General features: G+C 41.8%; 1 protein-coding gene and 1 long non-coding RNA gene across 4 annotated transcripts in view; one reads left to right on the top strand and one right to left on the bottom strand.

Annotated features, from left to right (window-relative positions):
- The window catches only part of LOC109431288 (polycomb protein suz12), a 31,491-nt gene extending 14,780 nt beyond the window's left edge, over positions 1–16,711 (top strand). Inside the window, exons 5-6 of one of the 3 annotated variants that reach the window (XM_019707503.3) lie at positions 13,896–14,202; positions 15,394–16,711. In XM_019707503.3, the coding sequence (XP_019563048.2) occupies positions 13,896–14,202; positions 15,394–15,719 (633 nt within the window). In that variant the 3' untranslated portion in view covers positions 15,720–16,711. The remainder of the gene's footprint in view (positions 1–13,895; positions 14,203–15,393) is intronic. The other 2 variants (XM_029868411.2, XM_062859649.1) reach the window with 2 other exon arrangements.
- Positions 16,712–17,283: 572 nt separating this feature from the next.
- LOC134291649 (uncharacterized) lies at positions 17,284–18,345 on the bottom strand. Its single transcript, XR_009999211.1, has 2 exons — positions 17,605–18,345; positions 17,284–17,534 (listed from the first exon to the last, which is right to left on the bottom strand). It is a non-coding gene; the product is annotated as an uncharacterized LOC134291649 (long non-coding RNA).
- Between the last annotated feature and the right edge of the window lie 2,750 nt (positions 18,346–21,095).

Genomic DNA, 21,095 nt, shown 5'->3' on the forward strand with positions numbered 1-21,095 from the left:
TCGAAGGTTTCCATCCTCAAGAAAGTGTGCGACATGCGTTACACTGATGGCGAGGACATCGAGAAGCACATCACGGAGATGCAAGATCTCTTCGAGCGGCTTTCGGTGGCGGGCCAGGTGCTGGACGCGAATCTGCAGGTGGCGATGGTCCTCAGAAGTATGCCGGACTCTTTCAACCCCCTAACGACGGCTCTGGAAAGCCGGTCGGATGCCGAGCTGACGTTCGATCTCGTGAAGACGAAGTTGATCGACGAAGTGGCCAAGCGAAGCAGTTCCGGAGGAGCGCAGTCGGTGTTAAAGGCAGGTACGAAGAAGCAGATCATTTGCCACCACTGCCACAAGGCCGGACACAAGCAAAAGGACTGCCGTTTGCTGGTGCAGGAACGGGATGAAGAAAACCGGAGGAACGAACCAAAACAGCAAGGTAGGAGGACCAAGGCGAAGGTAGCTCGTAGCCCTGAGGAGTACGCATTCATGGCCAAGGTCGGCGGCAGCTCGGATTCATGGGTGATTGATTCCGGAGCAACCTCCCACATGGCGGCCAACAAGGAGTGCTTCGACTCGCTGGACGAGACCATCACCGATGACGTCGTGCTGGCAAACGGGATCAAGACGAAATGTGCTGGCAAAGGTATGTGTCGTGTTCAGTGCGCTGGTCCCGATGGATCCGCGAATATCATGACCCTCAACAACACGCTGTTTGTTCCTGACCTCGAAACGAACCTGTTCTCCGTGAGATCGGCTACGAAGAATGGAGCGACGATCGTTTTCGATGAAGCCGGATGCCGCATTTCCAAGGGTGAGAAAATTGTGGCAGTTGGAAAGGTTTCCGGAGGATTGTACAGTCTTCAACTCACGCACAATGCAAGTCTGGCGCAAAGTGCGGGCCATTCGGAGAACTGTCAACATGCGTGGCACAGGAGATTCGGCCACAGAGACCCGGAAGCAGTCGGCGAGCTGGAGAAGAAGAATCTGGCAACCGGCATCAAGATTGTGCATTGTGGAGTAAAGGCCGTTTGTGAATGTTGTTTGGAGTGCAAGTTCGCAAGACTACCTTTCCCGAAGAGTTCCGAGAAGAAGACGAAGCAACCTCTCGATCTGGTGCACACGGACCTGTGCGGACCAATGAACACCCCAACTCCAGGTGGGTGTCGGTATTTTATGGCTATAACGGACGATTTCACACGCTTTTCAGTGGTGTACTTTCTTCGACGCAAATCAGAGGCCACCGCGTTCATCAAGCAGTACGTGCAAGAGATGAAGACGTCGTTCGGCAGACCGCCAAAAATCATTCGATCGGACCAGGGTGGCGAATTCCAAAATCAAGCACTGGCTACGTTTTGTCGTCAAGAGGGCATTCAGCAGCAGTTCAGTACCAGCCATACGCCTCAGCAGAACGGAGTAGCTGAAAGAAAGAACCGATCGTTAGTCGAGATGGGAAGATGTCTGTTACGTGATGCCAAGATGCCGAACAAATATTGGGCTGAAGCAATCAACACAGCGTGCTACCTCCAAAATATGTTGCCGTCCAGTGCTGTCTCGAAAACGCCTTTCGAGATGTGGACATCGAAGAAACCGGACGTCAATCACCTGCGATTGTTCGGATCGCAGGCCTACGTGTGGATCCCGAAGGAGAAGCGTTCCAAGCTGGACCCAAAATCGATGAAAATGACGTTCGTCGGTTACTCGCAGCAGCATAAGGGCTACCGTTTCCTGGATCTAGCGACGAACAAGCTCGTCGTGTCACGTGATGCCAGGTTCATCCCAGCTGAGGAAATTGGCGAAACCAACGACCGTGAAGGGAATGTCGTGTATTATCCGTTCAAAACCGTTAGTCAGCAGTCTGAAGTAGTCCCCGATGATCAAGTTGAAGAGCCTGAGGAGGAGAAGCTCGCACCGATGGGCGATGGTGTATCTTCCGAGGAAAGCGATTTCGAAGGGTTCGACGAGACAACGTTTTGTGGTGAGGACAACTACGATACTGCGGTTGAAGACGAAGTCGAGGATGTACGAAGATCCAATCGATCGAACATCGGTGTGCCACCGGTACGGTATGGAGAAGCTACCCGGCTGGCCTCAACCCACCAAGACGAACCCCGTACGTATGAGGAAGCTATGTGCAGCCAGGAATGTCGAGAATGGAAGAAAGCGATGGACGAAGAGTTTGCATCCCTCCAAGAGAACTCGACATGGGACATCGTGGAGAAGCCCGCGAATCGGAAGCCAATCGGATGCAAATGGATTTTCAAGAAGAAGCTCGACGAGTCAGGTCAAGTAATCCGTTTCAAGGCGCGACTAGTAGCACAGGGCTATAGTCAGAAGTTCGGCGTCGACTACGATGAGGTTTTTGCGCCTGTGGCCAATCACACTACGCTTCGCACCCTGTTGTCAATTGCTGCTCGTCGATCCCTGCATGTCAAGCACATTGATGTCAAGTCGGCATATTTGCACGGGGACCTTACCGAGACCATCTACATGAAGCAACCGAAAGGCTATCACACCGGGTCTCAGGAGGAGGTGTGCCTGTTGAAGCGTAGTCTCTACGGGCTGAAGCAAGCGGGACGCATCTGGAACCAGAAGATATCGGAGAAACTGAAGCGGCTTGGATACGAACCATCCGAGGCAGATCCGTGTCTCTACATCCGGAACGTCGATGGAGTGATGTCGTTTATTTTGCTGTACGTCGACGATATGCTCGTGGCAAGTCCGGACAACGATGAGTATGAGCGGGTGTACCGCTATCTGTCGAAATACTTCAAGCTTACGGCCCTGGGGGACATCACCAATTACCTGGGCATTAGGCCGTCCCTTATTTTGCAAAAATTGGAAATGTTATAAGTTCGTTAGTGGAAAATGATCGTTTTAGCTAAAAAATGATCGTGTCAAAATTTGAAGTCCGTATCTCAAGGCTAAGTGGTCCCTCAAGGGACCTAAAGTTGTCAAAAATTATATGGGACCAAAAAACATGAAATTTTTTTCGTCAAAAAAAAATACGCTATTCTACTTAAACCGGTGATATTAGGACCCTGAAGGGCCAAAAATGTGCTTAGATTTGCGATATCTCTACTCGTTTTTGAGTTATTGAACAAAGTAGGGTAAGTTTTCTTCGGAATCTAAAAAAAATGGTCAAAAATGCTGATTTTTCAGACGTTTTTTGTCAATATCTTGGAAACGAGTAGAGATATCGCAAATCTAAGTGCATTTTTAGCCCTTAGGGTCCTAAAATCACCGGTTTTAGTGGAATAGCGTATTTGTTTTGTCGAAAAAAATTTCATGTTTTTTTGGTCCCATACAATTTTTGACAACTTTAGGCCTTTTAGGTTCGGCGTAGACAAGGCGAAGCCATCAAAAATTCCCATGGACCCTGGATATCCGAACGTGCAGCAAAAGGAGGAGGAAGGAATGCCAAACGGCGAGCGCTACCAAAGCCTGGTTGGCGCTTTGCTGTACGTTGCGGTATGCACCAGACCCGATATTGCGATTGCGGCGTCCATCCTGGGGCGCAAGGTCAGTCAACCCTCTGAAGCGGACTGGATCGAAGCGAAGAGAACCCTACGGTACCTTACATCAACGGCGGATTTGAAGCTAGAGCTCGGTGGAACCGGCGAGCTTGAAGGATTTGTTGACGCAGACTGGGCCGGCGATAAGGTTGACCGTAAATCCAACTCTGGGTTCGTGTTCAAACTCGGAGACGGTGCCATCAGCTGGGCTGCAAGGAAACAGCAGTGCGTCAGCTTGTCTTCGACGGAAGCGGAGTACGTGGCACTATCCGAGGCTAGCCAGGAACTTCTCTGGTTGACGAAGCTGATGCACGACGTCGGCGAGGATGTCACCAAACCCGTGGTGATGCATGAGGACAATCAAAGCTGCATTGCCATGCTGTCGTCTACAGGAGGAGAAAGTCGACGAACAAAACATATTGACACTCGGTTCAACTTCGTGAGGGAACTGATGTCAACCAATGTCATGGAAGTTCGATATTGTCCAACGGATTCGATGATCGCGGACATTCTGACGAAACCATTGGCGCGAGTTAAACTGGAACGATTCCGCGCCCAGATCGGTCTGAAGTTCTTCGACGTTGAGGAGGAGTGAAGCGATGCCGATGCTTAGCAACCTCAAGAACTGAAGCACCTTTATAGATAAATTAGTTAGCCATGATTTTGTTGCACAATAAATGTTCATTAGTTGTTAATCGCTCAAACTGACTGGACGCGTTTTACTCTGCTCCATACCTCCCAATAAATAGTGGTGCGCAATGTTTGGAACATATATTTGCACTGTGTTCCTAATTTTTGCGCACTTTCAGTAAATGCATGATGAACGTGAATACATGACTTATGAACCATTTAAATATTATGTAACAATTGTATTGACAATTTCAGGCCTACCTCCACCATGTAGCAAATTTTGTATGGAAATTAGTAGAAAATTGTGTGAACCGTAGCACTACGGCAGGCACTCTTGGTCTGTCTACAATGTTACGTGATTTGTGAACAGTCCTTCATTTGACTTTTCCGGCGGTCAATGTTAGGGACGATTCAAATATGACGTCCACCATTTTTTTTAATTTTAGAACCCCCTCCTCCCCCGGGTTACCCCGTCACGCTTCATAGTACCTATAGCTAATACATGGCATATCACACTTTTTCAGAAAACTCCAACCCCACCCCTCTCCCACCAGAGATGGACGTCATATTTAAATGATCCCTTATTGTTCCTATCCGTAACGATCACTCCATTTATCAGGAAGCTTTTACCTTTGATCTCTACCCACTGGAAAACCCCTCATGAATTTTGGATTGTTCACAGGGTAGGTGCCTAGTACGAACCGCAGACGAATTCAAGAACTGCCGGAGGCCTCCGTCGCCCCTCTCTCGTAGGACAAAGTATTTCAACAAAGATCAGTTAAGAGCACACTACCTGAATAACTTTAGTTCAATGGGCAAACATTATATAATAGTATTTTTGATGACTTTTTCAAGCAATCCATAGCATGCGCAAAATTAGGCACACCATGCGCAAAGTTAGGAACAATCGAAGATTTTGTGCGCAAAGTTAGGAACAAGGCAATGACATTGTTTTTCTATTTTAAGTACCGTCAAGGCGCCATTCACCGTGGGGGCTCCATTCACCGTGTGCCTTCGAATATTTTTTCATTATTTCCATATCATGATTGAATGATATGACAATTTCCCTTCAATTTCACCAATACAACACTAATGTATTGTTACCATGTCAAAACGCTCATTAGAAACATTTAAAAGTATCATTTTGACACTAAAGTGTGTTTACATGAAGCGGGTTTCTGCTCGTTCACTGCATTCATAGTGAAAAAACGAAAACTGCGCTAAGGTGATTTAAGCGATAAACTAAATGTAGTAACGTTTTTATTCCACCAAGAAGCAATTAAATGCACATATCAGGTATGTATTTTGCATTACCGAAGTAAGTTTAACAAGAAAGTCCGATTACTCGTACTTTTTAAGTGAAATAAAAAGGCACGGTAAATGGGTACCCTAAAAATCAATGGTCTCCATTCACCGTGCCCCATATTGTCCCATATATCTAGAAAAAATCGAAAATTTGAATATTCGTTTTTCTAATAAAACATTGCAAATTATTACTTGAAATGAATTTAAAAGAAGAAAATTCCCTTGGCTGGGTTGTTTTGATCATTTTTAAACAAAATAGAATAAAATTTCTCATACACGGTGAATGGGTCCCTACTACCACGGTGAATGGTGACCTACCACGGAATTAGGCGACCCCACTACCCTTTACTAATTGTACTATATCACCAAATTTTGTGAAAAAATTTCTACTTCTGTGGATATTGCTTTAATTTTAGCCTAAAATGAAGGCAATTAAAAGCGGCACCAACAATGTTTATAAGACTGGTGTCAAATGACAGCCCTTATTTGCCCCGAATCTTCTTAGATCCACGGTGAATGGTGCCTTGACGGTATTTTTTGGTTCATATTATGATTTTTTAAATATTGCAGACTCAAAGAAGGATCATTAGTCTATCGTATGAGCATGTTGTTCATGCTATTATTTGTTTATTTGTATTTTTTATAACGATTAGAAATTTGATTTTTCTTAACTGCGCAAAGTTTGGTGCATACACGGTAGTTGGTTTTTGGTTTTTAATTTTTCTCTAAATAACGGATCAATATAATCAAAATTGGTTTCATTTTTTTTTTCATTGTAGAAAATGTTTATCAGATTTCCAAAAACATTTTAAACAAAATTTTGAAAATAATGGTTTGTGGAAAAATGAAAAACATTTTACCACAGACAAACAGACGTAACACTCTGATAATTCACATCGTACACCGATTTAACGGTCTTTTTCAAAATTAGATAGTTAGCCAACTGCCCAACCGTGGCGCTCGCATCGTTTTTGTTCGAGTTTGACGTTTGCTCACTACCGCCAAGGATGGGAAAATATCATTAATTTATTGCGTATCCCTCACTCACATCCACGCACAATCTGATGCGAGTGTGCTACTCCCCCAGCCAAGCAGAATCTTTCCACTTTCATTGTCCATTCTTTCTAATCGCCGAGCACCGGGCGACGCAAGCAACGGCGGCCGAATGAATCGCTACCGAATCTGAGTGCCGAAGGCGAACGAACCAATATTCGCCTTGACGGAGGCTCTCTGAGAGAATTGCGCTGTGCGTGAAAACATTTTTTTTTAACATGGGAAAGGATAGGAGCTGCATTTTCAAATGCTTCTAATTCTTTATAGAAATTTTTTTAAGCAAAACGTTCTTAATGTTATCGAATGAGATTTTGATACGCTATATTATAGACATAACATTGTGCTTTAAAAACATTTTGTCTAAAACCAGTTATAGTGTAGCTAATTGAAAGTATATTGCAAAACATTAACTCTTTTTTCAATCTGAAGTCCCTAAAATATTTTAGAAGCATTTGAAAATGCAGCTCCTATCCTTTCCCATGTTAAAAAAAATTGTTTTCACGCACAGCGCAATTCTCTCAAAGAGTTCCGTCAAGGCGAATTGAACGAATGTTTGCGTTCTGAGTCGGGTGCGAGAGCATTCGTTTTGGAACGTTCATTTAGCGTTCAGTGGAAGCATTCAGTACTGGGATTTGAATCAGTGAGAGTGCGTTTTGATTCAATCAGCTGAATGCCACTAGGTAGTTGAGAGAGCAAACGTACTTTTCGTATACACCGATGCAAGCTGATTCAATTCGCTCTCTATTTGTTTCTCTCCTGATTCGCTTCGTTGGCGTTGATGGCGAGCCGTTCGTGCTGCGTTCGTTCTTAGTGCGCCGTGCTCTCACTCAGTATTGGGTTGTTGGCGTTCTTTTTGCTAGTTTGCATCGCCGACATTCGGGTGAGCGAATGAGTTTTCCCATGCTTGACTACCGCCACCTAGTTGGTGGTCGGCCAAACATAGGCCTTTTAGCATTGGGCGAATATGTTTCCGTGACTATGATTTGAATCGAAAAATGTGCGAAGTGTTACGTCTGTTTGTCTGTGATTTTACTCTAAACGTGTATGGAAATGGGGTCTTCAGTTAGCCTAGTGGTTAAGGCTATGGATAGCCAATCCGGAGACGGCGGGTTCGATGTCCGTTCCTGTTGGGAAAATTTTCTCGACTCCCTGGGCATAGTATATCATTGTACATGCCTCACAATATACAAATTCATGCAATGGCAGGCAAAGAAAGCCCCCTTCAATTAATAACTATGGAAGTGCTCTAGGAACACTAAGTTGAAGAGAGGCAGTCCAAGTTCCAATGCGAACGTCGAGCCATAAAGAAGAAGAAGAAGTGTACGGAAATGCATCAAGTTTTGCCTTAATGCTAAGTAAGTTATTTTTACTCCAGTGCCGGAGTATACTCTATACAGCACTTTGCGCGATTTTCCTTCAGTTTCCCCGAACGTTTAGGGTTCCCAGGTCTTTAAACCGCGTACTGTCAGCGCGTACACGGTCGCCCACGAAGTCGCCGACGTCTACCTGGTTGCCTGCTGAATATAATACAGGGCAACCGGAAGAATCTGCGTCTTATACCGAGCGAATTTTGTCTGCGTTTGCTAGTTACGGGACCTAAGCTAGTTACGCAACCCGGCCAGGCCCCATTTGTAGCTACACACAAGTGCTCCAAGATAAACAAATCCTTCAACAACTTCGAACACTTCATCGGCACTGACAGCACTATGCTTGCCTCTGTCTCTAGAGGTTTCAGTCTGTTCAACAGGACATGTGACAGTATCTTGTACGCCGGCTTTAAAAGGGTAATCTCACTGTAATTGGCACATTCTAGTATGTGCCCTTTCTTGTAGATTTGAAATATTGGGCCATCCAAAAAGCTGGTGTTCAATTCTTCATTCTACAAGGATGGGAGTATAAGAATCCGGTAGATTGATTGATGCAGCCGTAGCTGCTCGATTGGGGACTAGTTCTTCCCAGTAGGCTTGTTGTTTTCAGTTCCTTAAGGCCTTCTTAACGTTTCCAGTGTTGGTGTTTCCACTGCTGATGTTGAACCTGTTCATGCATGGATTCTTCGGCACCTGTATTGTTACCATTCAATTAATTTTCCAATCAACTAATACCATTGTTTTGTCTGTCAGAATTTTGTTTTGCCATTGCACATGGCAGGAACTGACGCAGTATTGTGTGTGCCATTGATAGTTGAATAAAATCTCCGCATATCGTTTTTATCCATGCTTTCGCGAGCTTCAGCAATTACACTCTTCGGGCTTCCTTTTCTCGCTTCGGTGGATTCATTTTTCTTCTTGTTTTCCTGGTGGCTTACTTCTCGTTTGTCACTCGTTGGCATTCCTCGTCGAACCAACCATTGCATTTTCATAAGTCCTGTTCAACGACGTAGGTTGAACTTGCTCGAAGTTGCTGCATCCCGTTCTTACCCGTTTGATGACAAATGGGTAAGAGCAAGATGCAGCAACTTCGAGCAAGTTCAACCTATGTCGTTGAACAGGACTATACTGCCCCCACTCGCATAACAGTCCCATCTTTGCTGGGATTCCTATTCATATGGGACAGTTTTGCGAGTGGGGGCAGTATAGATAAGCACCCATCTCTTTCGTTTGTAGGGTGAAGATCACTGCGTCCAGATTTTAGAATTATTGATTGTGATATACCACAGACAAACAGACGTAACACTCTTCAAAACGGCTTGGCACATGCATTTAACGATCAATTCAAATAACATTTGATTTGCGCGATCGTTCCACCAGATGCGCTAGTGTTTGATCGCTTTGACGTTTGTCAGTGTACACGTTGCTGAATGATGCAAACGAAAATTACAGGTAATTTGTGTAGTAGTGTGCGTGTCAGCAAAACGTCAAATCGAAATCCATCATGGCCGACAGTGTCGCGCGCGGTTCTACCAACAGATGGCAGTGTGCTCATGAAAATGACACTGTGCAAAAGTTTTTGATGAATTTCCTCTAAGAGTTACGTCTGTTTGTCTGTGGATATACCCTTTTTGCTGTGAGGTGCGCAAGTTATCTCAGTAACATGTTTGTCACTGAGATGCCTTAGGCCACCCGAATAAAAAATACAGTAGAAAAACCGAACGTTGTATTGTAACAGTACTATTTAGAACCATATTCTTACAATAGACACCACTGTAAAAATAAAAAATACAAAAACAATAAGATGTAATGTAGACACCTATACCGTGAATTGTAAATAAGATTTTTACAATATATTATACAGGTTGTTAAGTATCGTAACAATATAAAAAAATATTTTTCTCCATATATATTTTTTTGCAAAACCATACATTTTATTGTTAATGAATTGTTCAAAATACTGATACGTGGGTTTAAATATACCGTACATTGTATGGTTTCAAACAATAAAATGTACCGTAAATAAATTGTTTTTAATTGTAATTTCACTACTGGTTATACATTTAATCAAATGGTTTTGGAATGGTTCTCTTTTGTTATGTTGTATTGTTTTACATTACATAAACCATATATTGTTATATTATCTTGTCATTTTCCTCCTGTTAATGGCACATTAGGCTTACTAGATTTATAAGAATGCGCTTTGGAAATTCTCCAGAGCGTTTTCGATAACCCACGATCGCCCACGTCTAAGTCTGAGTAGTCTCTGATTGCATTAACAGTTGAAGCTTAGGCTCCCATGCCCCACCAGCCAGATAACTGGGTTTTGCAAACTAAGCATTATTTGTGGCAACACTTTGAGCGGCATGATGGAACTATGCCGAGCGCGCTAAGTGTTATTAGACCACTAATGTATTTGCATGAAGTGGGTGACGAGGTACATAAGTATCATTACAGCGTGCTTAACCGTTATTGAAATATTGAGGCACCAGTTTGACTACAGCTTGAAATACATAACAACTCATGAGAAAACTGTCAAGTTCGATTCAAATATAAGTTAGGTTAAAAAGCGAACCAGCAGACGAACCTATATTAGAAGTCATTTCAGTGTTCAGTCCAGTCCAGTCTTGTTAGAGATCACAGTCATTTACACCTTTTCGTCGATATTCGGCTGCCTTTGTCTCCGACATTCGCAACACAAGCAATCAAACTACCGTACGAAACAAAAATGTCAAACGAATGCACTTGACCACGATTGCGTCTTCGGGAGACGGTTCGGCTTTTGTTATTCCTGTCTTCTTCCACAATGAGAGCTGTGATGGCCATATGTGTGTTGTATTCAATTCAACAAACAAGAATAAACTAATATTAACATTCATAATCGGAATTGGCTAAAATCCATGCGAAAAGCTAGAATTAGACAAATGTCATCGTGTCAGACGACATTAATTTGGCCCTTTTCTATGTTTATTGACCTTCGTCCTACCGCTCGTGTTGTGTGTAAGAGGTAACAGTAGCGCATGAATGTAACAGAGCAAGCTGACACCCGACTGCGGCATCGAAATGAAGGTAGTGAAAAATGTCGAATGTTTACAAGACTGGTTCAGTCCATATGTTAAAGATGGCTCTACGTCAAAGATAAAGTTTGTCAATCGCATTTGATTCGATTGTGGTCGAAGGCAAGTGAGAGAAGACGAGAAAACTACCGAAAAAATAGTGTTGAACTCATCCACCGATTTACCACAGACAAACAGACGTAACTCTTAGAGGAAATTCTTTAAAAACTTTTGCCCGGTGTCATTTTCATGAGCACACTGCCACCTGTTGGTAAAACCGCGCGCGACACTGTCGGCCATGATGGATTTCGATTTGACGTTTTGCTGACACGCACACTACTACACAAACTGCCTGTAATTTTCGTTTGCATCATTCAGCAACGTGTACACTGGCAAACGTCAAAGCGATCGAACACTAGCGTCTCTGGTAGAACGATCGCGCAAATCAAATGAAATTTGAATTGATCGTTAAATGCATGTACCAAGCCGTTTTGAAGAGTGTTACGTCTGTTTGTCTGTGGATTTACCGTAATCTGACCTGCATCTTTCCGGGTTGGCCTACATTCGTATTTCTCTCATCGCACCCTACACACCTACCATACCACACCATATCTCTTGGAACCCTGCTTGGACCTGCAGTTCTTAGGACATCTGATTTACCACTGATTTAAACATGTTATTGACTTTAAATTGATGTTTCAACTTATTCACTTTTTTCTCTTTCCTTTCCTTTGCATCAAAAAAGTCACAAACATCAACAAAACAAAGCACGGAAAAAATCTTAAACTAAATAAATAATTAAAAATTCACGGAAAAATAATGTTTCGGAAAAGTGAATGGTTCAAACGTAAGAAAAACAGTATGATATATTTTTACATAAAAATCCAATGTAAATGTATAGTATAGCGAACCATTTCATTACAATACACTTTATTGTAGCTGGTAAACTGTATGGTGCAGGAATGGTTTTCACCAAACACCCTATGGTCAGTTTTTATCCGGGCAGACAGGGTCAAATATTTGACAAGGAAAGAACTCAAGAAACAACATCAGTTTGACACTAATGAAAATTCGATCGAGTCAAACAAGATGTTTGATCATTGGTTTCTTTTTGGACAAATATTTGACCCTGTGTACTAGCAGCTTTAGTATCGACTTAATTCAAGACCATATATTATGGATGAATTGAGATCCTGAGTTACAGTATGTGATTCCCCCTTTCTGGCGAGACTAGCTTTATAAAGCCAACCACGTGCTTAGGGGATAAGATCCATATGTCAGCAGGCCCTAAGAAGGGCTTGCTAAGAACTTTGAACCTACGTTGGGAACCTGCAATAGCAGAGGATGTGTTCTGATGTTTCTCTCTCCTCGTCACAGAAGCGACAATAAACTGGTAACATCGCCAGAGCCGTTAGTCTCTCCTATACTCTTGTCTCTGATGACTAAGGTACACCGGGGCAAGTTGAAACGGGTGGGGCAAGATGAAACACGAAGTTTTGAAATAGTTTTCATTACAATTTGGAAATTTTTCTTTCGCCAAAAGATTGTTTGAATCAAAAACTTTGTGTTAAGGCATTCAAGCTGTTTAGCATCATTGAAAAACCTCATGTTAACCCGCTGTTTCATCTTGCCCCACCCGTTTCAACTTGCCCCGGTGTACCTTACTGCAAATGCCAAATGACCTTTATGATCTTATGTAATTGCTAAAATGACTTGCATTATGAACATAATGCATTTTTATAAGGGAACTCAAAGTTGCATATGAATCAGTGTGGACAAGTGAAACTTATGATTCTGAAATGAGATGCATAACATGAGATTACGATGCAGAATTAGATTAAAAAACTATACAGGGTGTTAGGTTCCTGAGTGCAAACTTTTTTAAGGGTGATAGAGGACCATAAATGGTGAAAAAAATTGTTCTACGCATATGGTCAAATCTCAACCGTTACGTAGTTATTGAACTTCCCATGTTTTTGACTCTCATTGCCTTAACTGGCTATAACTTTTGAAATGGTCAAACTTATCGCAATTTTTTGTCACTTATTCGAAAGATTATTTATTTTTCTATCAAATGGCATCTTTGAATCGATTGATTTAGTTAAATAATAAAGTTTTCTAGAGCAAAATAGCTTAAAATAGTGTGTTTTAATTTGTTTTTGTCAATTATCTTTGAAACATGCGTAATAAACTGAAATTCTTTCTTTGGCAAAGTTGTGGCCCCTGTTCCACTCTACAATTCGTTCTTTAACACTAAACTTCTAGCTCTTATCGTTTTCTTGCAATTTTGATTTAAACACCGCATTTCAGGTCATAAATTTGCAAAAGTCAAGGTAAGCACTTTTTTGCGCACTGTGCCGCACATTTAAATCGAAATTGCAAGAAAACGATAAGAGCTAGAAGTTTGGTGCCAAAGAACGAATTGTATAGTGGAACAGAGGCCACAACTTTGCCAAAGAAAGAATTTTAATTTATTATGCATGTTTCAAAGATAATTGACAAAAACGAATTAAAACAGACTATTTTGAGCAATTTGACTGTAGAAAACTTGGTTATTTAACTAAAACAATCAATTCAAAGATGCCATTTGATTGTAAATTCAATAATCTTTTGAACAAGGGTCAAAAAATTGCGATAAATTTGACCATTGTCAAGTTGTAGCCAGTTAAGGCAATGAGAGTCAAAAACATGGGAAGTTCAATAACTACGTAACGGTTGAGATTTGACCATATGCGTAGAACAATTTTTTTCACCATTAATGGTCCTCTATCACCCTTTAAAAAGTTTGCACTCAGGAACCTAACACCCTGTATTCCCCAAGCTCATACCAAACACATATAAAATTAAGATTTTCGCTTTCATTTTCATTTAATGACATGTTTATTGCTTTAAGTTAGGTGGTGTGGCATAGAAACATCTTCATCGAAATAGAATCTAACAGAACATGTTTGAAAAAACTGTTTAATCTTGTTTGCCTTCCCTAGAATTTGTTGTTTGAGAATCCGGATCTCCAGAAGCAAGTAGCCACGTCTCGAAAAGACCAGATGGAATACTGGAACACTGTGACCGTACACAAGCAGGCCCAACCAAAGACAGAGAAGGCAACGGATAGAGCTGGCGCAGGCGCAAGCGGAACTCCGTCCACTCCTTCCCACAAAGCTGGCTCGGCTGGAACCGGAAGCGATAAGCGGGTCAAACCAACAATGACCCCTGCCAAAAGTAACTTCTCACTTGCCGGCGCGGGTGCTGCCACACATGCTGGCAGTTCCGTTTCGACGATTGACAAAAATGGTAAGTGTTCACTTAGCTGAGTGCCGGTGTCGTGTGTGCTGCATATATCGCCCCACTACGGTAACGCTTCATACATGTTCATCAGCGTCTCCAGTAGGGTGGGTCATCGTTGCCATTTTTACGGGTCATGGGTTTTGTTAGCAAGTCAGCTAAATTTTAAAGCAAACTGGCTTTCCACATAGCGTTTGAAATTGTTATGGTTATTAGTATCGAGAATAGTCCACATATATGGCGAAACAAGTTTGTCAGGTTTATGAAGTAAAACAGCAATAGCACGTTAATTTTTCGAATCAAATAGTCGTATCGGTGAGCTCGTTTTATGAATTTATTTTTATATAGGATACCTTCTTGGCAACTCGTGATTCATATTTTGTGTTGTGCAGTTTCATCATTCAGTTTCAACATACTGTTTCGGTTGTTAATCATGACTAAATTTTGTCGGCCGGAAGCTTGGCTTAATTTGATAATTTAGTTTTTAAATGGAAATTTATAAATATGGTCAATTTCGAGTTAAATAGGTTTTATAAAACATCCCTGTACTCACTTGTTTCGGTTGGGCAAAATGTTACCTCATCGCATTTACCAACCGGTCAGCATTACTGTTTTGGGTTCATTCAAATATTACGTAACACAAATTTTAACAACTTTGAATTCCCTCCCTAAATTTTCTATGAAGCGTAACACAACAGCAAATCCCTTCCCTTAGCGTTACATAATATTTGAATGAACCCTTTGCGTATGAAACCGGGAAACAAACAAGTTAACATGATCTGCTGAAACCCGTGCCATATTATGATTATGACACACGGCTTTTCGCAACAACTCTATCTTCTTCCTTCAGATAGTATTTTTTCTATAATTAGTGCATCACTTGTTACTTTTTGCTGAAAAAAAATCTGTGGGAAATGGTGTTGTTGTTTATCGCGAGAATTACCATTAGATTTTGTATTTTATTCTGGTGATATTTCATCAGCAGTTTTTCGACATTTTTATAGAAAACTAATCCTTATACAAAAATCAAACGCTATGTGTGAATATCTAGATGCATCCTATGTACTCAGAGTCATTTGGAGTCCCACACAGATGCAAACGATTTACTATGACCGACTTTTCTGGACAATGACCCACACTAGTCTCGAGTGCTCCATCTGGATGTTTATATGTGTCTACAATTCATGTAACATATTACAGCCATTTCACAATCCCGTCGTCGAAGTGCCAGTGCCGCGCTTCATTCCAATTCATCATTAGCCAACAACACTGCCAACAAAGACACACATCATTCATCCGCTCACCCCAATCCATCTCAATCGTCTTCTTATGCTTCACCACACTCCAACAAACGATCGTCCACTGCCAGTGCTAGCCACAACAGCAGCATTGGCAATGCCACCAGGAGCAGCAGCAACAACAGCGGTGGTAATAGCGGCAGCAGCAGTGCCAACAAAACCTCCACTATTACTACCCGAAGAAAGTCTCTTTCCGTAGGTACCCAAAGGAAGCGATCCCTCAACTGACCTTGGTTCTAATCATATCCGTGGGCGTATGTTTTGAGATGTGACTGTAACAGAAACTGCCTAATCGGCCACTTAGTTGGCTTTCTTATGCCTGAAGAGTAGAAGTAAAGTCAATCCTGATATCAAAGAGAAGTCTTGAGAGCGAGAGGGAAAAGAATGTGTGATTTTTGTATAAAACATATAAATTTGGGATATGTGCGAGCGTGTGGTCTGTTTTGCATTAGTAGCAGTAAGCAATACGATAAAACAATGGGGTTTTGTATTCGTTCTTGAATATGTATAGGACAAAAAAAGGGCAGAAACAAATGCAACAGTTTTAGATGCTAAGTCGAATCGAACAACCAATAAGCGTAGAACCGAGCAGATAGAACTATTTCAGGATTAGTGAAAGAATAAAAACCTAGGACTGAACGTGATTTGTTCAACAACTCAAGGAACTGTACAAGTATAAAAGTTTATGGCAGTCTAACCCTGTATTTATATAGTAATGGATTTTTTTTGCTACATCGTATATGTCAATACAGATGCTAAGTGTACTACAATTAGAATTGCCTCGTTTGCAAAATTTTGACATCTCAAACAAAGAACGTAAACGTATTTTTAAAGCGATATTTGACCTATGAAAAGGAGATAATATAACAGCTGAAAAAGGTTAAGAAGCAACAACCAAAAACGTACCCCGTTCAGCAAATACAAAAAAAAACTTAACAGTCCCCGCTGTAGCCTAGTGTGCTGAACTATTTTTAATTTTCAACGCTATTCGATGCGTTTTCCCACAGTTCTGTTTTCGATAAAATTACAAAAAGTTGTTTGTTTGTACTTGTACTATTTCTACTATTTCATGCCATTTCGAAGTGAGCAAACGCTTAGGTTACTTCTTTCAAACGTGTTAAAACTTGTTGCGAGGAAAAAAAACTCGAAAATGTCTTCATTCTGTTTCATTGCGTATAGTTTGAGTATTGCAATAAAATTCGGCAATTGATATTTTATAACTGCTTCTTTACTTTCACTGCGTTTGTGTGATATCACAAAAAAATGTCCCTGTCTTGGTATTTCGATAAAATCATGACATAGCTACACTCCAAAAAATCTTCACGTCAAGGCTACCTGAAAAGGTACGTAGCTTTTTTCCATCGCATCGTAGCACTTACGTGAACCGAAGGTAACAAACAATGAACGCATGAACCGATGAACTGTTACTGTTCCATCGGAGTTCCACATAGCTGCTACGTGATTTTTCCAGTACATTTCACGAAATGTTTTAGTAGCATTTAGATGGTACCCTAGTGTGTTTTATTCAATAGTGTGATGAATTTTACGGTGTTTTATGCTAGGGTTTGTTTATTCAGTATTGATCGAGTTGAAATCGATTTTTTATCAAAATGCTTGCGTCGGATCCAACTTCGGAAGAGGTGCGCTGTGTATTTAAATTTAATGGACCTTGTATACTACAAGGCACACCACTTTCGAAGTAAGGTCAGAAGCAATAATTTTGAGAAAAAAACGATTTTCATTAGTCGAAAACTTCATTTTTTGACTGGTTTGGCAATAATAACAAATTGACTTCGGTCAAATTTCTGTTTATTTACACTAAATCTGGCACTAAGTCTTGGCACATTATGGTCGTCGCAAGTATTTAACAGTTCGCACTTTGAAAATAATTGCTACTGCTGCGTATGCCTTATTTGGCGATGTTGGTGCATGTAGTGTGCTGCCGAAACAGAATGCTGCTATTCTTCTTCGGATCATTTCTGTTAGCAGCTTGCAGTTTTCATCGACGGCACCCGTTCAGCGGTGCCTAAACAATAACAATTCCTGTCGTAGCACAATAAAAAACATTGCATACCAATTAATTTTAATTAGTTTTTAAGTTTAATCAACTTACCTTTGACAAAAATGTCGGGTGATATCGAAAAAAAAAATCAGGAGTCGAGGTTTGTTTTCAAATTACGCCATCTTGGCGATGACATGCACACAAAATGATAGCGGCATCACAACAATGAACACGGAATGAAGTTGTCACAATGAACTCAGGTGGCTACGTAATTTCCAAGTGAGAGATACTGAGAAGCTGCATAAAGGCAACTGGAACATCATATCATATTTATCTCTGGCTAGATAATAGTCACCTTCATCAGATAAATTCAGGCAAATGAACACTTTTCAGACGCTACGTGATTTTCCACGTAGCCTTGACATGTGGATTTTTCAGAGTGTAGATTAGCGTAAAACGAGATACAGTGATACAGTCTGACCTAAGTTCTCAGTTAATAACTGTGAAAGTCCTCATAGACCATAGATTGAAGTGCTCAGCTGAGTGATATCTTATGAATATACTGAAAGTAATATAGTTGTAATTTTAGACTGTTTTCAGTAGCATATGTCTAGATTGAGTTTAAATAAGGGCGAAAGTAACATGAGAGAGTTCTCTTCATCGACTCTCTCTTCTGCAAATTAAAGTGACAAGATGCAAATTCAATCGAACTTTTTTACACTTAGACGCTAGATTGCATCGCAACCTAGCGATTTATGACCATAAAGTGCAATCATACTTGCATCTTGTCACTTTAATTTGAAGAAGAGAGAGTCGATGAAGAGAACTCTCTCATGTTACTTTCGCCCTTATTTAAACTCAATCTAGGTAATCTATGCAATCACGAGCATTCGTTAAAAAGAAAATCTTATAAAGTAAAGGGATAATGTGACCCATTCTTCAAAAAGTGCTGTTGCAGAGGATATCGAGATGGTTAGATCTGCTACACAGAAATGTGTGAATGACGGTGTCTTCCCAGAGGTTTGGAAGCGGCAGAACCTGGTCTTATATCCAAAGGCGGGAAACTTCCTGGGGACCCACGGTGGTGCATAGGGTCGAATTGAAAAATCTCCATCCTGGGCGATTGCCCGTCATCGCTGTGGCCAGGTCAAATTTCTTTCGACTTGCATGGTTTCGTTGTTGCGGCTGCGCCGCCATGAGCCTATGGTTCTGCTTCTGCTGCGATGTCCTGCTGGGTTCCAATCTAACACTTGCTTACAGATTTCGTTTTCGCCCCTGCGTAGAGTGTGGCCAACCCACCTCCATTTTCGCTCCAGAATTTCTGTCCCTAATCCTATCGGCTTTTGATGACATCGACTATGGAAATCCATTTGTGAGGCCACCATGCACGAATTATATACCGCAGGTATCTATTGATGAAGACCTGCAGCCGTTGAGTGTTCTCCACTGATACACACCAGATTTCACTGGCGTATAGCAGCACAGATTTCACGTTTGAGTTGAAAATTCGAATTTTGGTGCGTCGACTAATCTGGTTGTTTTTTTTTTCATACGTTTCTTAAACTCGCAAAAGCAGCCCTCGCCTTCCTGATCCGTTCACCTATGTCGATCTTGATGTCACCATCGGCTACCATTTGGCTACCAAGATGTTGGAAGCTTTCAACATTCTCCACTGATGGCCTAGCTTCCGTAAGGCTGGAAGGGTTGATCGTGTTTACATCGAACGATTTGGTCTTGTTGACGTTGATAGCAAATGGCAAGATCATCGAACTGCCGTTGAGCTAGGAGAGCAATGCATCAGCCAATTCGAAGTCATTTAGGTGCTCCATGGTAAGATCTGCCACAGCACCCAACGATTTGTTTCACTATCAATCGCTCCTACCAGGATCTCGTCGATTATGATGAGGAACAGAAGCGGTGATAGAATACATTCTTGCCTCACTCCAGCAACGACCCGGATGAAATCGGATAAAACACCGTTATGCAGTACTCTGCATGAAAATGCCCTGCACTGTGCTTCAATTGGGTTTTTAAATTAAGAAAAATTCAATGATTTTATATTTTTAAACGAAAGAGCACCTTTTCTCAGATTTCTAGATTTCAAGTTCAAATTTTTAGAACTTTGTTTAGATACCTAAAATCAATTTCAAAGAGATTTTTCGAAATTACCTTTTGACAGCTGGCCCACTGCTTGACAGCTCCGCCCAGTACAAAATGCGACGAGGGGTGATTCGACAAATCGCTCCCATACAAACTTCAAACTGATTTTTAAATAGGTTCCCGGGCACCAAAATTCATGAAAATTTGGATTTCGGCTCAGTTTTGCATGCTGATTCAGAATATGGAATTATCTTAACACCGCTAAAGAAGCCAATTAGGCCGATGATTTTCTCAGGGGCACCCTTGCGCCTGAGGGCTTCCCACATATTTTCATGATTGAGACGGTCGAAATCTTTTTCGTAATCAATGAACTCCAAGAGACTCTTGGAATTCATTGATTTGCAGTAACATGATGCCCCGCCAATTATCGCATACAGTCAGGTCACCCTTTTTGACTACCTTTACTAAGACGCCTTGCATGCAGTCGGCCGGAAATGTCGCGTGTCCCATATGTTGCAGAATAATTGATGCATCAGTTGTGCTTGTGTGGATACTGATCAGCTTGAGCATCTCAGCTGATATGCGATCGACCCCCGGGGCTCTGTTCGATTTCATGCTAAGTATGACTGTTTCTATCTCCTGCACTGATGGAGCTTCGGTGTTGATGGCATGGCCAACACTTGAAAAAGGTTTCCAAAGTGCTCGAACCAGCGTTTCAACTGGGTCGGTCAATAACTGTCCAGACGTTTCTTTCAAGGGCATCGTAGCATTCATCTTAGTCCCACTAAGGCAACGTTAAGCATCGTAGAGAAGACGGATGTCTCCGGAGTTAGCGGTTTTCTCGCCTTCGTCGGCTAGGGAGTCCGTCCACGCTCTTTTCTCCCATCTACATAAGCGTTTTACTTCCTTCTCGAGAGTCGAATAGCGCTGACGGGCTACGGCTCCTCTATCTTCCTCCAGATATCAGCTGTGATCCACTGTTTTCTCCGGGTGCGTAGCTCACCCAAATTATTCACGCCGGTGACGATGAAGGCGTTCTTGATGGCGCTCCATTTGATCTTCTACGTTTCCACCTTCTGGAATATCAGCAGCACGGTTCTCTAGCTCCTCGACGCATGACCCGTGGAAGCATGAGGTAGAAGTTTGTGAGGACCAGTGCTATGTTGAACGCTCTCCTTATCGACTCACCGTTTTGCAGCCCCAAAGATAAGGCGAAGCCGCTCCTGACTCCAAACGACGGCTTGCGCTGAAAAGTTAATCGATTGTTTACCATCAGCGGGCAACTAATCGATCAATTTTTTAGCGCAAACCATTGTTTGGTTCTTCAGATTTATGCTCTAGAAAATTCGAGGTGTTTTTCGTCATATCTTCACCTTAACCAAGCTTCCTAATATATTGGAGACACAAGAACAAGAATCACAAAAATAACTAGCATAAACGGTTCACTCGAAAGCATCACATCGTCAAACCAGGGATAGGGTGCGACTGAAAACTCTTTGCGT

Source organism: Aedes albopictus, chromosome 3 (genome assembly GCF_035046485.1).
Source record: "Aedes albopictus strain Foshan chromosome 3, AalbF5, whole genome shotgun sequence".
NCBI classification, from domain to species: Eukaryota; Metazoa; Arthropoda; class Insecta; order Diptera; family Culicidae; genus Aedes; species Aedes albopictus.